The sequence below is a fragment of the Argopecten irradians genome, chromosome 11, assembly GCF_041381155.1.
Source record: "Argopecten irradians isolate NY chromosome 11, Ai_NY, whole genome shotgun sequence".
NCBI classification, from domain to species: domain Eukaryota; kingdom Metazoa; phylum Mollusca; class Bivalvia; order Pectinida; family Pectinidae; genus Argopecten; species Argopecten irradians.
The window spans coordinates 27667706-27694247 of NC_091144.1; the positions used below are offsets into that span (position 1 = coordinate 27667706).

The window sequence follows — 26542 nt, forward strand, 5'->3', positions numbered from 1 at the left end:
TACATGGGCAACAAATTGGACAGAATGTACAAACGTAACTTTCAACAAAGTCCATCGGTACTGGGCATCAAACTCAGCCTTACACAGAGAGGTACATTATTGTATGATTAATGTTTCAGTGAATGTTTTAAAAGAATAAGACTCATTAAGTTCTGTAACAGTAAATCTGACGATCTGACAGATTATGATTATAAAACTGCGATGACAATATGGGATTACCCAACTATATCATAATGCAGCCACGGTGGATATGGTGTATTTCAGGAAGGGTCTCAGTGTGTTTGTTGAAGGGTGAAGACAGTGTTTGTAGAAAGAATGGGAGCATGTGCCCACTCGGGATTGGACTGCCTTGGTTCGGGTCCCGGCCTTGGCATCATTACCATGGTGGTAGCGGGCCTGGCATCCTGTAGGGTGCCTTAGAATGCACAGGAAGCACAATGGCTAGTACTGGTTGGGACTAGTGGGGTTCCCATGACGCAGCACCACTATAACGAATCAGCAGGAACGGTATGAGGATGCCAGGTCTGAAATCATTTTGGACATACAAGGAGGAACAGAAACAGTTTATATTATAATCTCAAAAAACCGAATATTTTGCAGCTCTGGTAAGATAATAGTAAAGCATCAAAAGATTTCATCGTGTATGTTTTAGGGCTGCATGGCTCCATCTTGGCAATCTCTATTCCTCTCAATTGTTTTAAAATTTAAACTTTAATTTTGCTGTTCCTTATTACTTTTTTCCAAAGTGCAAAAATGCCTTGAATCAGTTTGGAATGAAATAATTTTTTTTTGAAAAAGTGTCAATTTTATGTTTATTTAAAAAATCAAATAATTAAGACCAATCAAATAAGAAAATGCATTTTATAATCTCTATATCTTTATTCATATCTATTCATGCATCTGTAATATTACAACCATTTACGTTATATCATTCTTAGTCTTTTGCAATATGGAAAATATAGGTAAACATTTAAGTGCTGTCTTCAAATCTAGGGCCAGGTAATACAACAATTTGAATTATGAAAAGTATTATATGATATATTTATTTTGCAGATGACTGCCATGGAGACCACAGAAGCTCTGGACTCACTGACCGCAATAACTTACCTCCTCAGTCTTGTTCTTAAACGGTCAGTTAATCCTCCATGCTTTGTCACATATGTCTTGTTACAAGTACAGATAAATACAAATGTAGCAGACCTACACGGTATTCTCCACTTGACAGGGCCTGGGCCTTTTGCATTGAGAATTTGAAGTCATTAATAGTGAAATTCATATTTAATAGGGAGGCAATCAGATAAGCATACTACAATTCCATTATTTCTCAAAACAAAATCTTAAATGTATATGTATTTAATTCTTTTATCATATTGAATCTATTGAATCTGCACATATATGGTAATTCTTAAGTTTTAATTGGGAAATTCAGCTACCAACTGGGTCATTTTTAGTAGGGCTGAAACGATTAGTAATTTTGTATTCGATTATTCGGTCACATGTAATCGATTACTAATCGATTAATCGTTTGAATTGAAGGCAAACTATATTGTTTTCACTTCTGACTACTGAAAACGTCCGCCATGTTTTGTTATCAACTAATAATAACACCTACTGTATAATAACAAAATATTGTCATTTATTGACAAAAACAAACGTATTTTTATCCCAAATTAAGCTCTGAATTCCGTTCCTGTATCGTTTTCCGTAACATCGTTTAAATCAAGTCTGCTAACCCGCTATTTTGACGTGACCTTCACACGTACGACTAATCAACCAAATCTGGATCGCCACGGAGCGACATGACCAAATTTTCGTCAATGAATTTTTTTATTTCCGTGATCAAAAAAATAAAATAAAGTCAACAACTCGTATCTTCTTCAATTAGATTATGAACAAAAACATTCTTTTTATATGATAAACACATGCATTAGTAAAATTTAAATGTTTAAGATTACTGCTCCTTCCGCTCCCTAGCGTCCCGGCGGCGATTAGGCCTCCGTGACGTAACAACATGGAGTCGATCGCTAGTGAAAATTGGCGCGAACAGCGTGTTGCAAGCTTTCTCATGACATCCACTTTTTAATTGATTAATGACTTTAACTTCCACAGAGACGTAATTTAACAAGTATTTCTCACATCATATATGCTTTGTTGAGTTCAAAACATGTACATAAAGAGATGAAACTCCAGTCGGAATGGCTTACTCAGAAATCCATGATCTGTCAACGTCTTTAGTCAGCTTACAATGCACTTGCTATGCATGTTACGATTAACGATTAATAAAATCTTTAATCGATTATCAGCGATTAGCTTCATTAATCTAATCGCCTCCGATTATTCGACTAATCGTTTCAGCCCTAAATTTTTAGCTCACCTGGCCCGAAGGGCCGGTGAGCTTATGTCATGGCGCGGCGTCCGTCGTCCGTCGTCCCGTCCCCGTCAACATTTCCTTTAAATCGCTACTTGTCATAGAGTTCTGGATGGATTGTAACCAAATTTGGCCAGAAACATCCTTGGGGGAAGAGGAACAGAACCTGTATAAATTTTGGCTCTGACCCCCTGGGGGCATTTGAGGGGCGGGGCCCAATAGGGGAAATAGAGGTAAATTCTATAAATCGCTACTTGTCCTAGAGTTCTGCATGGATTGTCAAACCAAATTTGGCCAGACACATCCTTGGGGGAAGGGGAACAGAAACTTGTATAAATTTTGGCTTTTGACCCCAAGGGGGCAGGAGGGGCAGGGCCCAATAGGGAAAAATAGAGGTAAATTCTATAAATCGCTACTTGTCCTAGAGTTGCATTGCATGGATTGTAACCCAAATTTGGCCAGACACAATCCTTGGGGAAGGGAACAGAACTTGTATAAATTTTGGCTCTTTGACCCCCCTTGGGGCAGGAGGGGGCGGGGCCCTATAGGGGAAATAGAGGTAAATCCTATAAATCGCTACTTGTACCTAAAGTTCTGCATGGATTATAACCAAATTTCCGCCAGAAAAAATCCTTGGGGGAAGGGGAAACAGAACTTGTATAAATTTTGTCTTTGCCCCCCCGGGGGCAGGAGGGGCGGGGCCCTATAGGGGAAAATAGAGGTAAATCCTATAAATCGCTACTAGTCCTTGAGTTCTGCATGGATTGTAACCAAATTTGGCCAGAAAACATCCTTGGGGGAAGGGGAACAGAACTTGTTTGAATTTAAGCTCTGACTCCCCCTGGGGCAGGAGGGGTGGGGCCCAATATGGGAAATAGAGGTCAATCTGATAAATCGCTACTTGTCCTAGAGTTCTGCATGGATTGAAAACCAAATGTATCCATGGGGAAAGGGGAATAGAGTTTGTATAAATTTTGTCTCTGACACCCGGGGGGAGGAGGGGGCAAGGCCCATTATGGGGAAATAGCGGTAAATCCTAAATCGCTACTAGTCATAAGTTCTGCTTTTGGATTTTAACCAAATTTGAAACATCCTTGAGTGTTAACAGAATTTTGTGTAAATTTGGCTTTGACCCCCTGGAGCAAGAGTGGGGCCAACATGGCAATTAGAGGTAAATATTCAAATTCCTTCAGAAAAGAAACAATGAACCTGTATTCAGAAACATTACTAGGCATTACACCAACCAGGGTGAGCGATACAGGCCCTCTGGGCCTCTTCTGTCTTTTGGAAATGGGCCTGAATGATTGACCCCAAGATGCACAACAGGAAAGGAATTACTGTGTAATTGTGTGACTTGTCTAATGCACACATCAGTGGGACTATTATAGTTCATAGTTTAAAAAAAAGTAAGCTCTATTTTCTTGTTCTTTTTGGTTTCAGAGTACCACCAACTGTATTAAGAAGCAGATTTTCTGAAGTTGCACGTCAGCTTCTGGATTTGATGGCTACTCATACTGACGGAGACTCAACTTCACTTCTAAAATCTGTATGTTTATAACAAACATCTGGGAATCAAAGAATTCGCTTCGTTACAAGCATAGTCTGTTATTCATACATTATAGACATCTTACAGTATATGAATCTTGATTGGTAATTAAAGAATGTTCGTCATAAACATGTTTTACTGTATCATGATATATTGTCTCTGATCATGATGCATGTATATTTCACCTCTAAATCTATCCACTTAGTGTTTCTTCTCTTGTCACAAAGGGAACATAAGTGAAATGTTAAGAAATATTTTAGATATCTCAATTAACAAACATCCTGTTATGAAAGATAAATATTTATATTAAAAAATAAATACATTATTGTAGCTTCAAATGCCACACGATCCTAGCATACCCTGGCATTCAAATGAAGTGGGCAAATACAAATATCGCTACCCATGTTTGTCCAGTCACGTCATAAAATATCCCAACTCATTTAATACCAATTTATATTTCACAAGGAGACATGTTTAACAAACATTTCTATTTCCTGTCAAGCACGTGAAAAGGTCAGGGGTCACCTGCCCAACTGTAGACAGTCTGATTACCTCCCATTATAAGATCCCTTGCATGTATATGTTATGGCTATCAAAAGTGATTTATATCGCTTGTGTCACAATGTTTGTAAAATGAATTAAGAAATATTATTTACTAGATTATCTCCCCTTGATTAAAACTTTGAATCTAACTAAGAGACTAAAATTAACTCGATTTTAAAACACTCATTCTACAGAGAATTAGGTAAACATTTAGCAGTAGACAGTGTGAATACTAAGTAAACTCAATGTTGTGTGTTTTTGCAGCTGATCATGTCACTAGCCGCCCTCCTGCGTGTCCAGGAGCCAGCCGTGTGGTCAAACTCATCCACTCACAGGATTTATTCTGGACTCCTAACATTCACCACCCACAAAAAACCTAAAGTAAGTTCATCATGTATCTGTAGGCTACCATATTCTGGTAATTCTGAAATAATGAAAATTAATAAGTGAGAGGATTCCTGAGTCAAAATCATCACTAAAGACAGAGCAAATTTGGGGAAATTCAACTTGATGAATTATTGCATGTAGTTGCCCAATTATCATTTAATTATAATTTGCAGAGGTTTTAATTTTACTAAATTTGCATCATCATCGAAATTCTTGAAATTTTTGTCTCACAATATGTATCAAAATCATAGTTTAATATAATTGTACAGCCTGTCATATGAATGACACTTTCAGTGGATACTTAAATAATTTTGGAAAATAAACCTATGAATAAGTTATAAACATTAAATCTAAAAGTCAGAACTATACAGTACTGTAAGATTTACTTATGCATTCTCTTATTGCTTTTTATGTAGAATAATCTATTTATGGAAACTTCATTAAACAGTGGTCGGATAACAATTGAAATATAAAATATTCTTCAGTTCCTTTACTATTGGACAGTTGTATCTTCAATTCAAGAAATAATGTATCAGTAAAAGAATTCTTTCTGAGCCTGAGACTGTACTATTGAACAGGTTCGGAAGGCTGCTCACAAGGCTGTCTGTATTGTTTTGAGAGGAAGTGTGTTTATGACACAAGGCGACCCTCCCCCACACCATCCAGCGGCCTCAATCACCGCCAAATTCTGTATCCAGAAAATCGAAGAGTGCGGAGGTAAAATATAACTTTTAAACACTAACATAGATCTAATTGACACACAAAATCCTTTTGTGAATTTTGTCAATTTTCTTTGGGAGCGTCAAGACCTCCAGTTGGCAATACTAGGTAACTGTTGTTAGCTTGCCCCTTGAACAAAGAGAAAGGGAAGATGAAAGCGCTCACTTTGTCGTTGTTGGTAAATGATTTAACACATGTGTTGAAATGTGTTTTTCTGAACAAATGCCATTGTTGTTTTCTGCATTGATGTTGTATTAAAAATGTTTGCTTTGATATATATATGGACAACCATTTATAGAGAGAAAACGCTGGGTTTTGAGAATGTCGCGTGGCCCTATGGGAAACTGTTCTTGGTTCTGTAATTAATTATGTTCTATCGAGTTTTTTTGTTTTTTTAATGGACAATCTGAAAGGTCACTAAAACATGTGTGATATATTGAAACGATGATGTGGATATTCTTAAAGTTAATGTTAAAGTTTGATGTGACATGGTTTCTTGTTAAGAACATGGTGTGAGTTCGTCTAAATCCCAGATTTTGTTCTTGACAGGGACTGGAAATGCTACAGATACACTTCACACACTGGCCCTCCTGAAGGACGTGGTGGGACTCCTCCATCAGCACAGCACCAAGTCTGTGTGTGAGACCATTCTCAGGCTCATGACATTAAGTAATCCTGTAAGTATGTAGTAGGTCCACAGATATTTTCTCCCTTTTTACCTAAATGCGAGGCAGCCTGCCATCATGTAATCACTCTGGTTTTCAATTATCACCGGAACACTATACCTTGGTAATCCTATCGACAGTTTCCGGAACTACGGGAGATAACTTTACACTGTGTATTGCAACGTACGTTGTGTATTATACAGCAGTCAGAGGTTCTCCGTTTATTACATGTTTCAGTCACATTATAATTTCCCACTTAATTACTTAGACTTATTTTCAATGTTACAATTAGTTATTAGTTATTCTCACCGAAAGTGTGTCTCAATATCGGTACTTATACTAGTGAGTGCGCTGCATCTAGATCTGTTAGCCTTACTAACCTACGGCAGACTAACTTGCAAACCGCGAATCTAACAGTAATTGCATATTAACTTGTTTGTAAGTAAAAATAATTCAACTGACAATAAATGCCTTTTCAACTACGTGTATTTAATCGAATATTGATAGGCCTATCCACTAATATTTTATAAAAAATGAACTAGAATTCCCCAAACTAACGAACATGTCAACAAGAACAGTCCATACAAAGGGAGACAACTGTTACAAACTCTGCTGACGCACTCCAATGCAGAGTGTAAAATCACACATGTGTTCACTGCTTCACTCATGTTACCGGGGACGCCATCATGGCTTCAGCTGTTGATATTACGGTATATATTTGTAATTATAAGTACGATGTCATGATATTTAAATATCACAGGCCTAAAAGGATATAATCTGACAATGATTTTGACGATTTTTTTATTCAATTTGACCGAACGAAAATCTGACGTACATGAAAAACGGCGAGGTCCCGTACTATCGCCATTACCTGACGCCGTGTTGGTCCTGGAATGGCTGGCGAGTTTTACAGCCGTGAGCACTGTAGTGCAACTAGTACGGCAACGATGCTTTGATCCGTTTCCGGTATCGCTTCGGCGACATGAAGACCACGGTACTGTGCTTTGTATCACTAATTTGCTGGTGTTACGGATGATACCATGATTCATGGTATGTAGTGATTGCTGAAGAGTATGATAAGTTTCAACCAAACCAAAACAATGTATTATTATCTGTTTTCTTATATTTCAAAAATGCATTTGAATATCACACATGACAGAAAACACAGCAAAATTTTTCGTTCAGCTTCGATTTGCCGACTTATATTGAGGTATAGTTTTTACTGTGATTCAATATTGGAAATCTGTAGACTTTCCCGTTTCCATTGGTATATAATTTGTTTACAATAATGTTGAATATACTATGAAATTCAACAATTTGTGTTCGATATCAGACTAGTGTCGCAACGGGTTTTGAATTTCAATAGTGTACGGTTGAGACACAAGTTAAAAACAAAAGTAAGTGTACGGTTTGGATTTCTTTCTTTCAGATAATGACATGAAAATAGACCAATTTGTGTACTATTATTAGATTTAAATTCATCAGACATGATATTTAACGTGTACGCGGTTAGACGACTTAGGAAAGCTTCAAGTAAAGTAAGTAATGTTTTCTTAATTTTTGTAGTAGACTAGAAATGGGTATGCTAGTTTATCCCGTAATGCGCTTGATATACAGTAACCTTGTTCATGTCATATTTTTGCATACATTGGCTATTGTAATTAAAAAAACCCATATCAAATAGCACGCACAAGGACTCAAATATACTTATTAATACTTGGTGCGATAATAGAAATATATATATCATATGACTGTTTTAACATATATCCGCACCATGATAGATATGCAAAAACAACCAGTTTATGTCACACACCAATGCATGTCAAAATATGACAACGAATGCTTAATTATACTAATGATACATGCAAAAATATTACACGGGCAAAATCACTAGCCGTTCCAGTAATATAGAAAAAAAAGCTAAAGTTAAATTATAAAACGCGTTCGTATACGTCTGCATAGAATAAGAATATCATTTGATAAACAGTTGATGATTTTTGGGGGTAACTTGGTTCGATTTCTTCTGGTGTGTTGTCATGAACAACCGATTAAACAATGACAGTATCTGACTACCGATAAACCAAATATACAAAGATATATATACTTCAATTTTAAGAATACTTTAACGTTATTCAACGAATTGTCACATTGACTTGAACTCAGTGTTTTTGTGACCTCTTGAACTCTGAAGAAATTATTAGCACACCAAAATCTACATGTAACTGCCAATGTTGAAATAGCCATTAGCCAGACATAGGTACTGTACATGTGTACAGTGACAATATAAATATTAGTTATTAACGGGCACGAAATTAAATCTGACGTAATTTCAATAACGATGAAGGGACATCAAGAAACCAAGATGTTACGCCCACAAGAGTCTGATTATTAGATAAAGTTGTATCAATGTACACCCAACACATTGCCCATGGACCATTTTATACGATTTTAAAAGGAAAAGGTATCGCTATTTCCAACGTTAGTAATCTGTTTCTTGGCCGCTAAAGCGCAGGTGTGGTAGATTTTTTTTTTTTTTTTTTTTTTTTTTTTTTTTTTTGTGTGTGTGTCGGGGAGCTTTCCACCTTTCGCAATATATACGTATATACTTAGTAGAATGTGATTTAACCGATTTTTTATCTAGACCCCTTAAACGTGTAAACATGGTCTATGGGTTCTTTGGTTGGTCCATATTGAAATGAATTGTATCTTTTTCAATTATCCTTGTGGTTACGCTAGGAATTGAGGACGGCGGTACAAGATGTCCGACTCTATGGCATATTTACAGCAAATTTTGCCGTTAAAATTCTCCCAAAATAGTTTTTGTTGGTATGCAATAAAAAATTCATAAATTCAAAAGTTTTCAAGAGTAAAAACTCTTTAATTCCACATCAAAGGATTGGAGAGACCTATAGGCATTGTAATTATGGGCATAAAAACATTATACGAAATCATGTACATATCAGATGCAGGTACACACATCTCATTCGTAATAATAAAAATGTACCTAATTAGTATAATAGTATATATGCATTGGTCAGTGTGACCGAGTGGACAGCGGCAAACTATTGTTTTAAAGGTGAACTGGACAAATGTAATTAATGCCACAGCTAGGGATCTGATAATTATTTACTGTTTATAGATTTATGCACATTAATTATGATGTAATCGTGGACCCACAAGAGTACCCAAAGACCATTTTAGACGTTTTAGGGGTCTATATCCTATTCTACATTGTACTCTGTGTGTTCAATGTAGAATAGGATTTTTTACTGATTTTTTTTATTTACGTCCCTAAAACATCTAAAAATAGTCTATGGGCATTCTGGTGGGGCCATAATTATAGAAACTGTAACTAATACTCAGATCCCTGTGCTTAATACGTTACGGTTGGATTCTATTACGCATGGAGATGCCATCATATAAATACCAAACCGTTGCAATCTCAAACTCCAAACCGTACACTTTTTCGCAATTTCATCGATCAAAACCGTTGCGCAAAGACTGACACAACGATGTAAACAATGGGTCAATCACTCTTTATTCTTCATCAAATATAGCAAAGCGCATATCAGATTGATACATATGAACCTAATAATTTGTTTCTCAGTCAAATCTTGTGAATATCTTGAATAATAAGCAAGATATAGATGAAAACTTGAAGTTTTTGCTAGGAACTCGCACCAAGCTGTATGTAAGTGTCACAATTGTATGATAAATAGGAGTACTTTGCGTGAAATCACGATCTTAATACAAGGTAGGATATCTAATTAACACTTGAGCTAAATATCGGTCTGCAACACCATGCGCAATGTATTTAAACTCTTCAAGTTGGAACCTACCTGCTCGGTACTCGTATATCGAAGCGATACCGGAAACGGATCAAAACATCGTTGCCGTACTAGTTGCACTACAGTGGTGAGTGTTGATAATTTTGTTTAAAAACTTGCTGTCAAAACTTCAATAATCCTATTATATGTTTCATTTACAGTTGATCAGATCATTTTCGTGCATTTTTCAAAGGCAAATAATGTACTAACATCCTACAATAAAAACACATTACTCGGAACGATAGAAAGTGAAAGAAGCGGTGAACGGACGGTGAATCGGCACGGACAAAGCAGCAATAACAGTGTTTTACAGAGCAAATATATTGATGGAGCCACGATACAAATATTGATTAGTTTGTTTACGATATTTCAGGTAATTTGCGCATATATTGTTTTATAAGTTATAAAAAATCGGCAATATTTTGAGTATTTCCGACAGAGAAAATCGACCATTTTCTGACATGTATACGTTTTAATTAATTTTTGAAGTCCTCATGTCGAATAATATTTGGAAATGATAGCATCACTGTGTAATTTGATTCATTCTGAAGCAACATTATTAACAAAACATTTCTCAAAAATAAACATAAAAGTACAGCGGCACAGAAGTGACACGAAAAATATTTTTTTTAATGTAGGACCCCCCCAAAAAAAAAAATTTATATAGGGTGAAAAATATTTTTTCTTTTACGTGCTCACGTAAAACTTATTACGTGAGCACGTAAAACGTTTACGTGCTCAAGTAAAACAGTTTGTGTAAGACAAGAAATATTTTTTATGTATGGTGAAAAATATTTTTTTTTTATGTGGGACGAAAAATGTTTTTTTTTTATGTAAGACAAAAATATTTTTTTATGTAAGGTGAAATATATTTTTTTCTTGTTTTAACAATATCTTGTTTATTTGCAGATGTTGTATATTCTTTACAAAGGGATATTCCGTTAAGATATTAAAGGATTTGTGCAGCCAAAATATTGTTTTGATAATACGTCAGGATATTGCTTTGGATGAATGAAAAATTAAGTCCCACCCAACGAATCGCCTAGCTTTTAGCGCTATCGGTTGGTTTTGGTCGTGATTTACGGGTAGTGTCGACTACGGTTCAGAGATAATGAGATACTGATGTAGATATTTTCAGTTTCAAAACATTCCATTTACACCATTTCAAACATTCAAACAAGCATATATCTAACTTTAGATTAGATAATCTGTCCAATTTGATAGCGATATCAAAATGATGTTCGGATCAGTCTGGACTGAGATTTAGATAGCATATTATATAAATTTCTGTGTAATAAAAAAACCCAGTATAATGTAACACTATCTTATTACTTATTATTGTTTTTTATTTCAAATTTCTACCATAACGATACAAATACGTCACAGTTTTTGAGTAAAAGTAAAATGTGGACGGTTATTAGTTATGTGATATTGGAGTGACAATACCGAACTTATACCGAAAATAATATGTATATCTATATTGTTGCCTTTGAAACTTTATCCATAACGTTTACTAAAAAGTAGAAATACATCAATGATATTTCTGATATGTGTTTCTAAATTACAGTATAAGTGTAGATTTAAATTCATAATTTCAAAATTATACTAAATCCTTAAAATAGTATATCTATTGTCGATCCTTTTGTATATCATACCGAGATTTAATAGTATGATATATGAACATTTATCGTATAATCCAAAAAGTAACCACACATTGTGTTCAAATGAAAAAATAAAATTACTTGTATACAGGCATCATAAATAGATATGAAATGTTGTACCTTTTCAAAATTATACTTGGTGATATTTATATAAGTATATTTAGTGTGGTAATGCTGTAACCCTTCTTGTATGACTATACATGTAGATTCGAAACAGTGAAAATACTAGAACGAATATACGTACCCGGCCTACTATACCTTTCTAAAGACGACACCATTTTCTGTCAAAAAGTCTTTTGAGCTACAATATTGCAGCTATGAAAATACATGCTTAGAATTTTTCCTAAAACCTTAGAAATTACGGGTGATTGCTATATTCCACGATTCCGTAATTACAGTACTAGACTGGAATAATTTTTAAGGTTAAATCTTTAGTTGAAATAGTTCTTAGAACCATTTTTGTTTCTGAATAAGTCAACTTCCATTATTGTTTTACCTGTGTACGACATATATATATGTAATATATATTCCTAGGTACATGTATGACCAGGGATATTTTATTTCCATTTGCTTTTACATCTTCATTTTAAAAATGGAGGTGACAATAAAAAAACCTAGAGCATAGATGTACGGGATTTCCATAATTCAAGTCACAATCCAATTAACGGATGTCCTAACCTGATTGACAGTAAGACAATAGCAAATACCCGACATAGTCCACCGAATAGCAAATTGCCCGCGGCCAGGTACTTACAGGTGAGTTCGATGAATGGCGTTTGGTACAGGTAAACAACATCCTGGCCCAGGTATTACATAACCATCAAACCAAAGACATGGCTAATTATATATCTATATAGGGGTATCTACTCGTATATCGATTAAAAATTGAAAGCGACCGCACAGTCTGAAAAAATAGTTTGTTTTGCTAATATCTCAATATTTAGATCTTTTATAATATCAAAAATAAATTCTTTCTACCACATGTTGAAACGTTTTACGGTATTGTAATAAATGTATCTCAATTTATTCGGTTAGCAACACACAACACAATGTTGGTAATGATCAATCATCGGTGTGTATGTACAGAAACATATACACCGTTATACATATATGTATATATGTTTCTGGTATGTACGTCAATACTTTAATAAAGGATTTCTGAAATTGTTTCATAAAATTTCATTTTACAGTCACAAACTTTGTAATTCACAAATGTATCAAAGCAAGGACGTATATGAGAAGGATAAGTCACACTGGGTTTTGGGGGAGTACAAGGCAGGAGCTTTTGTGTTTGTGCACTGACCGTGACGTTGGGCGACGGCTGATTTCCCTTTGATATCCGCCGGTGCAGCCTTTGATGTAGCTTGCGGGTGCGAGGGTTACCGTCTTACTTTCTGAAGCGGGCCGTCATTTCATGAGCTGTCATATTTTTTTAACGAAAATTTAAGACATATCCTCTAAATCTTCTGTCCTTAAATCAAGTTATAAACGTTGTGATATTTAATAAACTTTACATTGGTGTTTCGTTTGACTCGATAAGACAAGTATTTGTTGAGAAAAAACGGTTTTCATTCCCGGTTCATCGGCGTCTCGCGTGGTGTTTAGTAATGTAAAGAGACAGTCACGAATCCTTCTCACTTATAAATCCTTGATCAAAGATACAGACTACAGGAAAATATTATGTAATTAAAGCTTATTCGTTGTTGAACTCCTCGACAAAAAAAAATCGAAACTTTTATTTCTGTGTGGATTTTCTTTCATAATTACACGAAGATACCTGTTATTAGAGCATAAATTAGAGTATTTGAAACATCGAATTTCACTCTTTTAGTTATTTACATTCGAGCCAAAGTTATTGTATGATTAACTTCACTCAAAAGTAATCATAAAAAAATCGTTGATCGGCTTTTCCTGTGACCGTCGATGTAAGTGATAGCACATCAGTTATAGTACAGCTATAAGCCACGGACTATTATGATGTCACACGGTTTAGAGCTAGAACATATGCATAATCGGGCGGTCAGGAGTTTGGACCTCGATATCGACGGTTTACAGGTTATTCCGGTCGCGCGCGCGGCACGGAGAGGTTTCTACACGTGCTAATAAAGCCATTTTCAGCATAAACTGAAATTATAATTTTTGACTGCACAATTCCTTTAACTAGTACTTTCATTGCAAACAAAATGTAATATTCCAATCCAGTATTAACTTCTGAAATTGAAATCAGGGGTATCAATGTTTATAATATCCTGAGTTGGGTTAGATGTTTTAATGGAATATCCCTTGAGAGGAAATTGGACATTGATTTCAACTTCACCTTACACTGTTGCTAACATTGACAGATTGACACTGGATTTGGCAATATTTGATTGTTGGGTTCATTAATGGCATGGACGGCCTCCAATGTATGTTGTGTGTAGCATGCACAGACTGCGCTGTATTTGTTGGGTCTTCTTGTATAGTGGAACTCTTGTCCTTTCATTGTGCTACATGTATTATGATATCACTGGAACATGCCGCTGAAGACACCCAAGCATCCCAACACACCTGGTCACATTAAACTGACAATGGGTCAGCCAGTCGTTCTACTGCCAGTATATGCTGAGCTCAGCAGGAGCATAACTACCACTTTCATACACTTTGCCCAGATGGTAGAAAGTTCAAACCATGATTGAAATTTCAAAACATGTAAAAACCAACACAAACTTTCAAAAGGAATATATATTAGTCTTGCATCATTTTTATTCTATATATCATTATTCATTGTTCATATTTATTTCGCATACAATATTTTCAAGATCTTTGGAGCATTTGTTTTTAACAACTTTATAAGATTTAACATTTCCATGATTTAACCAATTTGCAAATATTTGATCCACATTATTCTATAATAAACAACAGTCATTCTGCGAAAGCACAGAATTTTCAATCTGTTATTCCAATCCATATTGATTGAAAATAACCTGAACATGTACTATTACCTCTTTTATGATATATCTTTAATATTTCAATATATCATTACCCTGTCTAGAATCTGAGCTACGCCTCCTTCAGTACTTTCAGTACTTTGATTACCTAAATGCGCCTACAATTTACCTGGCCTGCCACCTCTTACGGCTTTGTAACACTTTACACAGATAATGTCTCCTTCATGTTCTGACATTCCACTGCCAATTTTACTCTCTGCTGAAAATTCCCAAGGGAAATAATCAGCTAGCCAGTTTTTCCCCGGGAAAAGAAAAGGCTAGCTGATTCTTTCCTTGGAGAAAAAAATAATTTTGGGGAGCGGGAGGAAGAATCAGCTATCCTAATTATTTCCCAGAGTGGGTGGGGGATCAGCTTGCAAGTTTTCTCCCTTGGGAAACTATCAGAGGGAGAACGAAATGGCTTCAATGTTGGTTTTAATTTTTTTCTACCACTTTTCATGGTCTTATAAAGCTTTTTCAAGCAATATGAGTTTGCCAAGCCCTTTGGTATAACCATTCAACAAATCAAAAGGTTCTTACAACACATTAAAAACACCTTGTCTTGAGAATTCAGTTTGTGATATCAACAGTTCAATCACACTAACATTACACTTCTATCATTCAATATGTCTAATTTTCTTTCTTTTGTTGGACTCCATATTATGAAGTGAATCATGATTTTAGATACTGGAAATACCTAAGAACATTCATGTACAGTCCACCTATTCCGTCTTTGCATATTACAGAGTTAGCTCCCTTGCGGGTAGGTATTGATTGTTACGTCATTATTTTGTGAGCGCAATTCATGTCGTTTTCACCGAAACGTATGACGTTACGCTCGCAAACACATGACGTCACAATCTATACCTACCCGTAAGTGCAGATAACTCTGTAATATTCAAATTCGGAATACAGAAATTTCTAATATTGTGATTGACATATCATCTTTGACTTAATTTTCAGATGGTAACAGCTAGCAGTATGCAGACTCTACATAGCCTGTTTGCTTCCAACCCTAAAACCACAAGCTTTTCCTCTGAGCTGAATGGACAGATAATTACAGTGAGTAGTCATTTTTCTGGGATATCAACCATTTATACATATCTCATACAATTTCACACTCTTACTTGAAAATCATTCAGAAATTTTGTGTGAACTTCGATGGTTAAGGCTTTTGAAATTATTCGTGTGTGTTTGCTTCAGAAAAAACTACTTAACTACAACATAATTATTCCTTATTCATTATGCTTTATTTGACATTTAATTTAAAATATTTTCCTCAAATGCTCGGGGTGGTCTCACAAATTGAAATCCGTGGGACACATTTCCAAAGAATTGAAAAAAGCTCTGCTAACACAAATTAGAAAAAATGGACAGGTACTGGCTATACTTTGTATATCGTATTAACTAGTAGAATTTAATAAAGATTCAAACGAGCAGAAGTCAGGATGAATAAGTGATATGTTTTGGCCATATAGGCGCTGTATGATTACCAGCCGTCAGAGAATGATGTACAGCCGATGCAAGCCTGGATGACTGTCATGGAGAAAGCACACAACAATCTTGTCAGGTAAGTTCTATAAAATAATAAAATACAGGAGAATTATTTATCAGCTATTTTCAGGGATGATGAAATAATCTGATTGAAAACAACACCTTGTTACAGGGTGCAGGATTTACAATAAATTTTAATACCTGCCTCTGCTAGGGATCAAACTGGGGACTTCTGGATTACTAGTGTGACGCTCAACCAGTGGAGCTAAAGCAAAGTTCTCTCTAGCCGAGCGATATATTGCGGCTAGTATTGACCAGGGTTACATGATTAATATATCATAATCAGTTGATAGGTATTCTGTTTTATTCATGTGACTACATTGATGTCTGGTATTTCACACATTACATTGTTTAATAATGGTTACTACGGAAACAGAACAAGGGCTTCTGAGGTACTGTAAACCAACTTTCTTTCGCATCTGCTAATTTTTAGCTCACCTGGTCCGAAGGACCAAGGTGAGCTTATGCCATACCGTGGCGTCCGGCGTCCGGCGTCCGTCGTCTGTCGTCCGTCGTCCGTCGTCCGTCCGTCCGTCCGTCCGTCAACAATTGACTTCTTCTCCATAACCGCTGGTCGGATTTCAACAAAATTTGACTGGTAGCATCCTTATGGGCTACTAACTGAAAATTGTACAAATGATGGGGCTGACCCCTCAGGGGCCTGAGGGGCTGGGCCAAAAGGGGTCAATTTGGCTATTTCCATATAAACGACTTCTTCTCTGAAACCAAGCATGGGATAGCACCCATAATGCAATGGTAGCATCCTTATAGGGTGGGGATTCAAAATTGTACAAATGATGGGGCTGACCCCCCGGGGGCCTGAGGGGCGGGGTCAAATGGGGTCAATTTGGCTATTTCCATATAAACGACTTCTTCTCTGAAACTAAGCATGAGATAGCACTCATAATGCAATGGTAGCATCTTTATAGGGTGGGGATTCAAAATTGTACAAATGATGTGGCTGACCCCCGGGGGGCCTGAGGGGCGGGGTCAAAAGGGGTCAATTTGGCTATTTTCATATAAACGGCTTCTTCTCTGAAACCAAGCATGGTATAGCACCCATAATGCAATGGTAGCATCCTTATAGGGTGGGGATTCAAAATTGTACAAATGATGGGGCTGACCCCCCGGGGGCCTGAGGGGCGGGGTCAAATGGGGTCAATTTGGCTATTTCCATATAAACGACTTCTTCTCTGAAACTAAGCATGAGATAGCACTCATAATGCAATGGTAGTATCTTTATAGGGTGGGGATTCAAAATTGTACAAATGATGTGGCTGACCCCCGGGGGGCCTGAGGGGAGGGGTCAAAAGGGGTCAATTTGGCTATTTCCATATAAACGACTTCTTCTCTGAAACCAAGCATGGGATAGCACCCATAATGCAATGGTAGCATCCTTACAGGGTGGGGATTCAAAATTGTACAAATGATGGGGCTGACCCCCCGGGGGCCTGAGGGGCGGGGTCAAAAGGGGCCAATTTGGCTATTTCCATATAAACGACTTCTTCTCTGAAACTAAGCATGGTATAGCACCCATAATGCAATGGTAGCATCTTTATAGGGTGGGGATTCAAAATTGTGCAAATGATGGGGCTGACCCCCAGGGGGCCTGAGGGGCGGGGTCAAAAGTGGCCAATTTGGCTATTTCCATATAAACGACTTCTTCTCTGAAACTAAGCACGGTATAGCACCCATAATACAATGGTAGTATCCTTACAGGGTGGGGATTCAAAATTGTGCAAATGATAGGGCTGACCCCCCGGGGGCCTGAGGGGCGGGGTCAAAAGTGGTCAATTTCCATATAAATGACTTTTTCTCGCTCATAATGCAATGGTTACATCCTTATAGGGTTTGGATTCAAAATTTTGCAAATGATGGGGCTGACTCCCTGGGGGCCTGAAGGGTGGGGTCAAAAGGGGTCAATTTAGCTATTTCCATATAAACGACTTCTTCTCTGCAACTAAGAATGGAAGAGCACTTATAATGCAATGGTAGCATCCTTATAGGGTTGGGATTTGAAATTGTACAAATGATAGGGCTGACCCCCGGGGCCTTAGACGGCAATAGATGCGAGGTCAAAAGGTCAATTAGGCTACTATTTTCATATAAATTACTTTGTCTCTGAACCTATGTATTGGATAGCATATTTGTATGGTATCAATAGCATCATTGTATGGTTGTGATTCAAAATTAAACTTTGGGAGTCAATTTTGCTTATTTTTCTAATTGTCAGAGTCTTGTGATAATTACTAACAAAAAACCAGGTGAGCGATACAGGCCCTCTGGGCCTCTTGTTGTGGTTTCTGTTCCAAAACAAGTTAGCAAATATAAATATTCACAGAATTAAAATTGAATGGAGATTCTTATTCACATAAAGGAGGTAAACTTTCGCAAAAATATTTGGATTGTGAAATTTATGAAAGTTTATCGCATACAAAAAAACAGTTAACATTATTGTCAGATTAAGCTGAAAATTACTTTATGGGAGTTTTAAGGATGACAAATACAATGGTTATAGTTTTGAAGACATTGGATGCCATCTGATTGTCATGGTTAGTTACTGAAACGTCAAAATGAACATGAAGGAAATTTGTGTATGGATAATTATTTGGTCCTTATAATTAAAAAAAATACGCTGTCATTTGGTTGCCACGTCTTGAATATTAAAAGGGGTAGCAAGGGTATTAGTTAGCCATTTCTTTACAGTCCTCGTAATTTATTTGGGAAAACTGTTTGTAGACTTGACGAGAAGCTTGGTATCAGTCATCTCCCTCGTCTGTTCTCCACGGCGATGGCCAGTTTGTTGTCAGATAAAGAGGAAGTGCAAGCGTCTGCTGCTAAAACAATGAAGGTAGGAATCCAAATGTAATGTATTGTCTGATATTTTTAGTTCTGAAGAATAAATATTGATTAGACCAAGAGTTTGAAGATATGATGTTATAAAAGAGAAATATGTACAGAAAAAAAGATGTCATATCAACCTTTTCTGTATCATTAAATACCACCTTTTTAATAAGGTCTCTTTCTTTGGGTGCAAAAGGTTAATTTCAACACAATTTGACCTCTGTGTGTAAAGATCACTTGGTTATTGGACCATTTTTCTTTGTCACTTATGTAGAGTGTTTAAGACAGGCTTGGCTGAATTTTCAAAACTGAATCCTATTATAATAACAGGTTTGGCCATATATATATATATACATTGAAAACTTAATAAAAAATGTCTTGTTATCAAAAATGTCTTGTATTAAACAGAATCTTTTGAAGACATGCCTGGGTACAGTATCTGAAGGACTGGTTGGGGTTGTGAGATCAGCTCCCGAGGGATCCCCTACCCCTGTCCATAAGCTGGTGCGAGCTGTTGATAGTGGTCTCAGTTACCAGTTCCACGCATCATGGGGACATGTTCTGAATATCTTCTCCATATTTTTTGAGGTTCGAAGAAATCTTTTCCGAAAAATTCGGTGAATCATTCCAGGTTTTGGGATTTTATTGAACTCATTCACCCCTGAAATGTCATAATGGACTGATCCAATGTTTGAATAAGAAGAGTCCAAATGTGCCTTTAGGGATTTGATCATTATATGATTTAATATCAAGCAGAAAGCTGATGTTATTTGATTGCAACCTGGTATTTAAACTATGTAAATTACCTCAGGATAGAATTAAAGTTATTTAATTGTTTAAATATTTTTCATAGACATTTATTTAAACTTAATAAGAAAATTCATCTTTTTAATTATTGTTTCAAAAATTATACATCTTGTATAGATTTTACTAAATTTTGTGTTTAAGGTTTTTGGAAAGCAGTGTCCCCAACTTTTTAAAAAGGTAAGCTACCTTAGAACAAAAACAAATCTACATTTATAAGCTTGCAAATATTGTCTTTAATCAGTCCCATGAACTTCATACAGCTATTCTTTATTATATTAAATTTCTAATTACAGTTTTAAAGATGATGGCATTTGTAATTGTCATGTTATCAATTTAATAATTTATAGCAGGCAAAGCTTTTAATAGTTTTGAAAGTTTGAATGACATATTATTTAAGATTATTATTTATGTTTTAAAAATCAATTAATTTTTTAATAAAATATTTTTGTAGAGTATGTCGTCCATAGCTAGTCTACGAGACAGTCCACGATTTGCCTACAAGGCTGAGCTGGACCACGCTTTTGGTTGTGCTGTTAAATACATGGGCCCTCGACAGGTACTGCAGGCAGTGCCCCTCAACATTACTGGGGAAAAGTTAGTATTTAATCTGATAACAATGTCTGTAAACTTCAAATTGATATTAGAATTTAGAGTTGTAGTCAAGTTATAGTTGAGAGGGTGAAGGAGAGGGCGTGTATGGGCATATTGCCTGTTGCCCAATTCCCATTGTCATTATCATCTGACAATAAAATATTCTGGAAAAAATAGTTATAATTGAAAACGTTCCTGGAAAAATACTTATTTATTTGTATAAACCAAAAACTAAACATTATATTTTATTAAAAAATTATTTTTAAGAATGATTTAATTTTATATTACAGACTTATGTTTTTTTTTCATGTTCTCATGAATTGATGACTAATGTTTATCTGTACTCGTATAGTGATGACTAATGTTTTTCTGTACCTGTATAGTGATGACTAATGTTTTTTGTTCTCGTATAGTGATGACTAATGGTTTTTTGTACCCGTATAGTGATGACTACAGTTTCCCCACCAGTTGGATGATCCCAGTGATCAGAGATAACATATATAATACAGAGTTAGGATTTTTTACGTCCTACTTTCTCCCGCTGGCTGCTAAATTTAGACAGAGAGGTAAGATTTTTCCATATCTTTAATACTTAAAGATTTTTGATACTGTCTGTGCATATTACCGAGTTAGCTCCCTTGCGGGTAGATATCCATTGTGACGTCATTATTTCGTTGCACAATTCACTTTGTTTTCTCTGAAAAGTAAGACGCTATGCTTGCAAATACTTGACATCAAAATCAATACCTATCCACAAGGGCAGATAAATCTGTAATATGAAATACAGAATTTTCACCTGTCAAAATTTCTGGGATTTTGACCTAACATGAGATTGTTATATAAATCAATCATTTCTTAATATTTCACAGCTCACCAGTGAACCACAAAATTGCAAAAAATAACAACTAGTATTGACTTTATAGCCAAAACTATTTATGTAACTTCTCTCCCATAATGGTACGATCATGATATACCAGGCCTGAGTATCTTCAGATGAAACAGCTGTATGGGTGCAGCCTTCAATTTGATGTATTGTTGTGTAATGTGCTTTTTGTACTTTATTTAAGTCACTTGAGACGTAGTCTTACTCTTCATTGATTAAAATGTCAAATTGATAAAATCACTGACTGATAAAAGAGCCTGATAGGTGCAATAGGCCATTGAATAGTATTTATAAATGTTTGTTTCATTTGTATTAGAACTCATGATCAGGTAACTGTTAAGGCCCATTGGCCTCTTGGATGACCGTGAAGGCTCATTGGTCTCTTGGATGACCGTGAAGGCTCATTGGTCTCTTGGATGACCGTGAAGGCCCATTGGTCTCTTGGATGACCGTGAAGGCCCATTGGCCTCTTGGATGACCGTGAAGGCCCATTGGCCTCTTGGATGACCGTGAAGGCTCATTGGTCTCTTGTTCATATTAAAGGATATATCTTAGTTTTCATTGCAAAAGAAAACAAATTCTTAAATGGTTAAATTAAGAAAATTACGTTAATATACCTTTAATAAAGACTGATACCTATATAAGAATTGTAGATTTTCACCGTTTTATAACTTGATTTGAACAGCTCTAGAAGACAATGCTGGAGACAGTGTGGTGGTGAAGAAATCGTACGAGGCTCTACACCGACAGATCTGGTCCATGTTACCGGGTTTCTGTACCAAACCTACAGATCTGTCACAGGTAAACATCACCCATTTTATATGGTAATCATTGATTGACTGAATGGGGCCGAGTGGTTAAGATGTACCGACATATTACCATATGCCCTCCACCTCTGGGTCGCGAGTTCGAATCCCATGTGGGGCAGTTGCCAGGTACTGACCGCTGGTCGGTGGTTTTTCTCCGGGTACTCCGACTTCCCTCCACCAACAAACCTGGCGCATCCTTAAATGACCCTGGCTGTTAAAAGGACATTAAACTAATCAAACCAAAAAGATTGACTGAATCCTCTTGTGTTCTGTATAGCATATAAAGAGTTGTCTGGTTGTACGGGTAGGTTTGTGAGCTTTAAGTCATACTTCTCAGAAAGATTGACACTAGTTTTGCTGATCTGGAGTTTTCTGCCCTTGCAATTGTGACTTATAGCAGTAATACTCATTAGTTAAACAATAGCAGATTCCTTTGTAATATGCCACTATAGAATAGATAAGCTTTCAGACATTATTCTGTATGACATGAAATATTTCTGTCAACTTTCTTTTCTTGTTTGGCACTTTCAGAGTACTCCGTGGGTAGAAAATTTCTGGTTGGCCTATGAGACAGTAGTTCCAATAATGTAGGAAGCAAATCATTGTTTTATGTTTTTGATTCAACAGAAACCATGAAAACAACAACAAAATTTACCCTACAAATATTTTGTATTATACAATATTTTGGAAATCCATCTGTTTTTATAGATACAACAAAACCTTATTTGATATCTTTAGGGCTGTTCCAGCAAAACATATATGGCACCCAGGGAAGGCACTTTAAAAAATAGTATGTGCCATGGTGGGTTCAAAATAAAATCCCTTCTGTGCCAGGGTGGCGTTTCAATAAAATTACTTCTGAGGGTGGGTCTATCTGAAGCATTTTTGAAATAAAATGCAAAATTTGTGTTTTATAATGCTGTCAGTCATCCTGACTACAAAAATAACTGTTGAGAAAAATGTTTATTTCTGACAATATTTAATGTGTTGTTCATCTTCAATAAAAAACAATTATTTTATTTTCTAAGTGTTTTGATATAATAATGACAGAATATTTATCTAAAACATATTGTATTCATTCAAACTTGACAATGATACAGAGAAACAATGGATTAGTTTTGGCAAAATAACAGATCTTTATTTAAATTCACTGGTATTAAGTTGAGGAAAAAGTGACAGTTCATAAGCTGAAGTGTGAATGTCCAGATGACTATTCTTGCAGTGCGTTTGAGAAATACTTTTGTATCTTTAGTAACTAGATTTTCCGCTGGTTCTACGAGGATTATACCTTATACAAATTTAGTAATAGATGTAGCACATTCAACAATTGCACCATATACTTCAGTGATGCTAGAAATCAAAGTATGTAAATCCAAAAAGATGACGCAGCAAAATAAAAAATTAAATGGCTTCTATGCCATGGTCTTGTTCACAAAAAATTAGATATGTGTGGGGGTCAACAAAATTGAAAATCCCTTCTATTGGTGGGTCTCCCAATTTCAAAGTGCCTTCCCCCCCCCTACCATATATGTTTTGCTGGAACAGCCCTTAATGGAAAGTCCTGGAATGGGTTGAATATTAATTTTGAAATAAGCATTGTCTAACTCAGCAGAATCTAATTAAAGTAAAAAATGGCAATGTATATCTGCATGTTCATGTCTTGTGATGTTTTTGTTCTTTTCCAGTCATTTAAAACCATCGCCAAGGTCCTAGGTACAGCCATTAGTGATTGGCCTGAACTGAGAATGGAGGTGATGTCATCGCTACGTAAACTTATAAATCAGAGTAAAGAGGATGGTAAGCTTTCCTGTTTTCATTGCCTTTAAATACATTTTAATCACAGTCATCCATGAATATTCATATTGAACTGGAATTAGAAAAATATTTACTGGTGTGATTTATATATTTAAGGACTGCTATGGCTATTTCATCTCATGAGAGTAAGTTCAAGGTCATTGGGTAGCAATTTGCCAGATACTGACAGTAGGTCAATGATTTTATCTCTGGGAACTCCATGCTTTATCTACCACAACCATTTGCACATTCTGTAATGGCAGTATATATAGATGTCGCTAAGATGCATGGCATAACCAAATTTCACCCTTCTCTATAAAAACATCTTTGTGTGATATTGGGCATGGTATTGAATATTTAAGTTTTGCCAAGCATGCTTATAAAAGTTAGCTTGGAGACTTTAAAAATTCATCATTAGATCTTTGAAAAACTAAAAGATAAGAATGCCATTTTGTCTTTCAGAGCTGTGTAAAGCTGCTGTGTCAAAATTTGCCAAGAACTTCCTTCCTATCTTATTTAACCTGTTTACTGTCGATCCGGAGAAAGAAAAAGATCCGACGAGATTGGCGGTCTTAGAAACTACAAAGTGTTACCTACAAATAGCTGATTCTCAGGTAAGGAATGTTACTATAAATAGCTAATTCTCTGGTAAGAAATGTTGCTATCAATAGTTGATTACCAGGTAAGGAATATTTCTTCAAAAAGCTGATACACCTTTTGTTATGAAAGGAGTGTTATTAAAGTTAGATGATTAGAACCCTGCTTCTTTGCCATAAGTTATAATTTAGAGACCAGGTGTAATATTTTAAAATCATGTTTTTTTCAGCTTGTGCATTCTTTCTGTGATAAATGTCTGGAAAAGCTCATTGAAGAAAACATCACCTCCTTTAGAAGGTATTGTTACTGTTGGTATATTGTTAGCTTAGTCATATAAAGTATTGGATATATAATTAGTGGAAAATCTGTACGTTGAGCTAGAGGACAACCTCCTCAAGTATGTTGATCATAGAACTAGCTATCAGCTATTACATCAGCAATTTTTCAGGGTATTTTGGGGAAAAAGGTTTTTGACACAAATTGGGAATTTTTAATAGCAAAAAGAGAAGTTTTAGGAAAGTTACCCATCACTAAAAATGGTATTATATAAGGAGAAAAATCACTGTACATATACCAGATGTTCCATCTCCAAATGACCCTGTCAATCCATAGATGATACATCAGGTATACCAACATTAATGATCTTTAAATGTTACAAGTATGAATACAGTCAAGTCTGTCTAGGTGCAATGAAAAAATTGTTTTTATAGCCAAGTACCATTTTTACCATTGAGAAATTGGCCATTTTGGACCTCTAGAAAGTGCTCCTCTTAACACTTAGACAGTTGTTATACATGTTATGCAGAGGTGGCTGCTAAGACAGTCTTCAGTGGTACAGTAATTGTATAATTCTGGTACCTTGGACTCTAACCTTAACACATTAGGCCCTAAACATGCTCCTTTGCCTCCTTACATTACAGACAAGCCTTGCTGGACCTGATGATAGGGATGGTGTCTTACCTGGACCAGACCAGACTACGGTTGTTACTGGACTACTGTAAACCAAACCTACAGGTAGGTTTGAGGATATAGTTTGTTGACCTCTGACGATCGACATCTGTTAAGTTTGTTTGACCCCTGTCATTATTTGACCTCTGTCATTGTTTGACCCTTGCTATCATTTGTTGACCTTTATTGACCTCTGATTATGTTTTTAACTTTTGTAAACATTTATACTGTAAACATTTATAGTGCTTTTTCTGTTAGGATGTAATTATGGTAATTAAAAAGATTATCAAATTTACTACTAATATCAGATCCAAAGTTTGTGTATCAAAGTGAGAAAGTAGTCTACCAACGTTTAGAATCAACCCAAATTGTTTTTGATTAATTTGGCTTCAGTCATTTATTAGCTTCAAAACACATTGCATCAGGACAGCTTGATCGGTCAGAAATTAAGAGTTATCTCCCATGCGACATTTTTATAAAAAAATTTCTGTACTTTAGAACACAGACCGGTCCCTCCAGAAGAAGTGTTATCGGTACTTGGAGGAACTGTGTGCCTGTCGATGTGACACGAGTCGACAGTTTATCCAGGAGAACCTGTCCGAGATACAGGAGGTGTTATTGTCCTCCCTGTCAACATCTAGTCCTTCATCTAAAGCGGTAAGTCCTATATACAGGGATTTTATGGCAGAGGAAATCAACAAGAAATTTACAGAAAAATTTGTCTTTGAAAGTAGTTCTGGTACATTTCAAATGCAGCACTCATAATACCAAAAGCTTAAACAAAGAAACCTGCATGTAAAATTTACATACATGTACATTAAAAAAAATGTCTAAGAATTTATTTCTCAAGCACTTTTGTGGTATTTTGCATAGTATACATGTGGAGAAAATGGAAAAAAAGAAAGAAGAAAAAAAAAATCTGCTTGCATAGATTATACATGTAGCTTATATAGTAATTCAGGAAATTTGCAAACTGAAATTTACATGAAACAATGGTTATAATAGTCTTTAGGGAAATTTTGTTGTTGTTTC

The 26542-nt window shown here is 35.9% G+C and overlaps 1 protein-coding gene across 1 annotated transcript in view; it reads left to right on the top strand.

The window, feature by feature from the left end:
* Positions 1-588: 588 nt before the first annotated feature.
* The window catches only part of LOC138335180 (RRP12-like protein), a 38324-nt gene continuing 12370 nt past the window's right edge, over positions 589-26542 (top strand). Inside the window, exons 1-19 of the mRNA XM_069284153.1 lie at positions 589-605; positions 1054-1130; positions 3809-3914; positions 4722-4838; positions 5423-5561; positions 6114-6241; positions 15647-15745; positions 16162-16253; positions 18977-19088; positions 19490-19669; positions 20030-20065; positions 20340-20482; positions 20924-21045; positions 22048-22163; positions 23857-23968; positions 24428-24579; positions 24792-24859; positions 25483-25576; positions 26009-26167. Coding sequence (XP_069140254.1) covers positions 1054-1130; positions 3809-3914; positions 4722-4838; positions 5423-5561; positions 6114-6241; positions 15647-15745; positions 16162-16253; positions 18977-19088; positions 19490-19669; positions 20030-20065; positions 20340-20482; positions 20924-21045; positions 22048-22163; positions 23857-23968; positions 24428-24579; positions 24792-24859; positions 25483-25576; positions 26009-26167 — 2052 coding nt within the window. The 5' untranslated portion in view covers positions 589-605. The remainder of the gene's footprint in view (positions 606-1053; positions 1131-3808; positions 3915-4721; positions 4839-5422; positions 5562-6113; positions 6242-15646; positions 15746-16161; positions 16254-18976; positions 19089-19489; positions 19670-20029; positions 20066-20339; positions 20483-20923; positions 21046-22047; positions 22164-23856; positions 23969-24427; positions 24580-24791; positions 24860-25482; positions 25577-26008; positions 26168-26542) is intronic.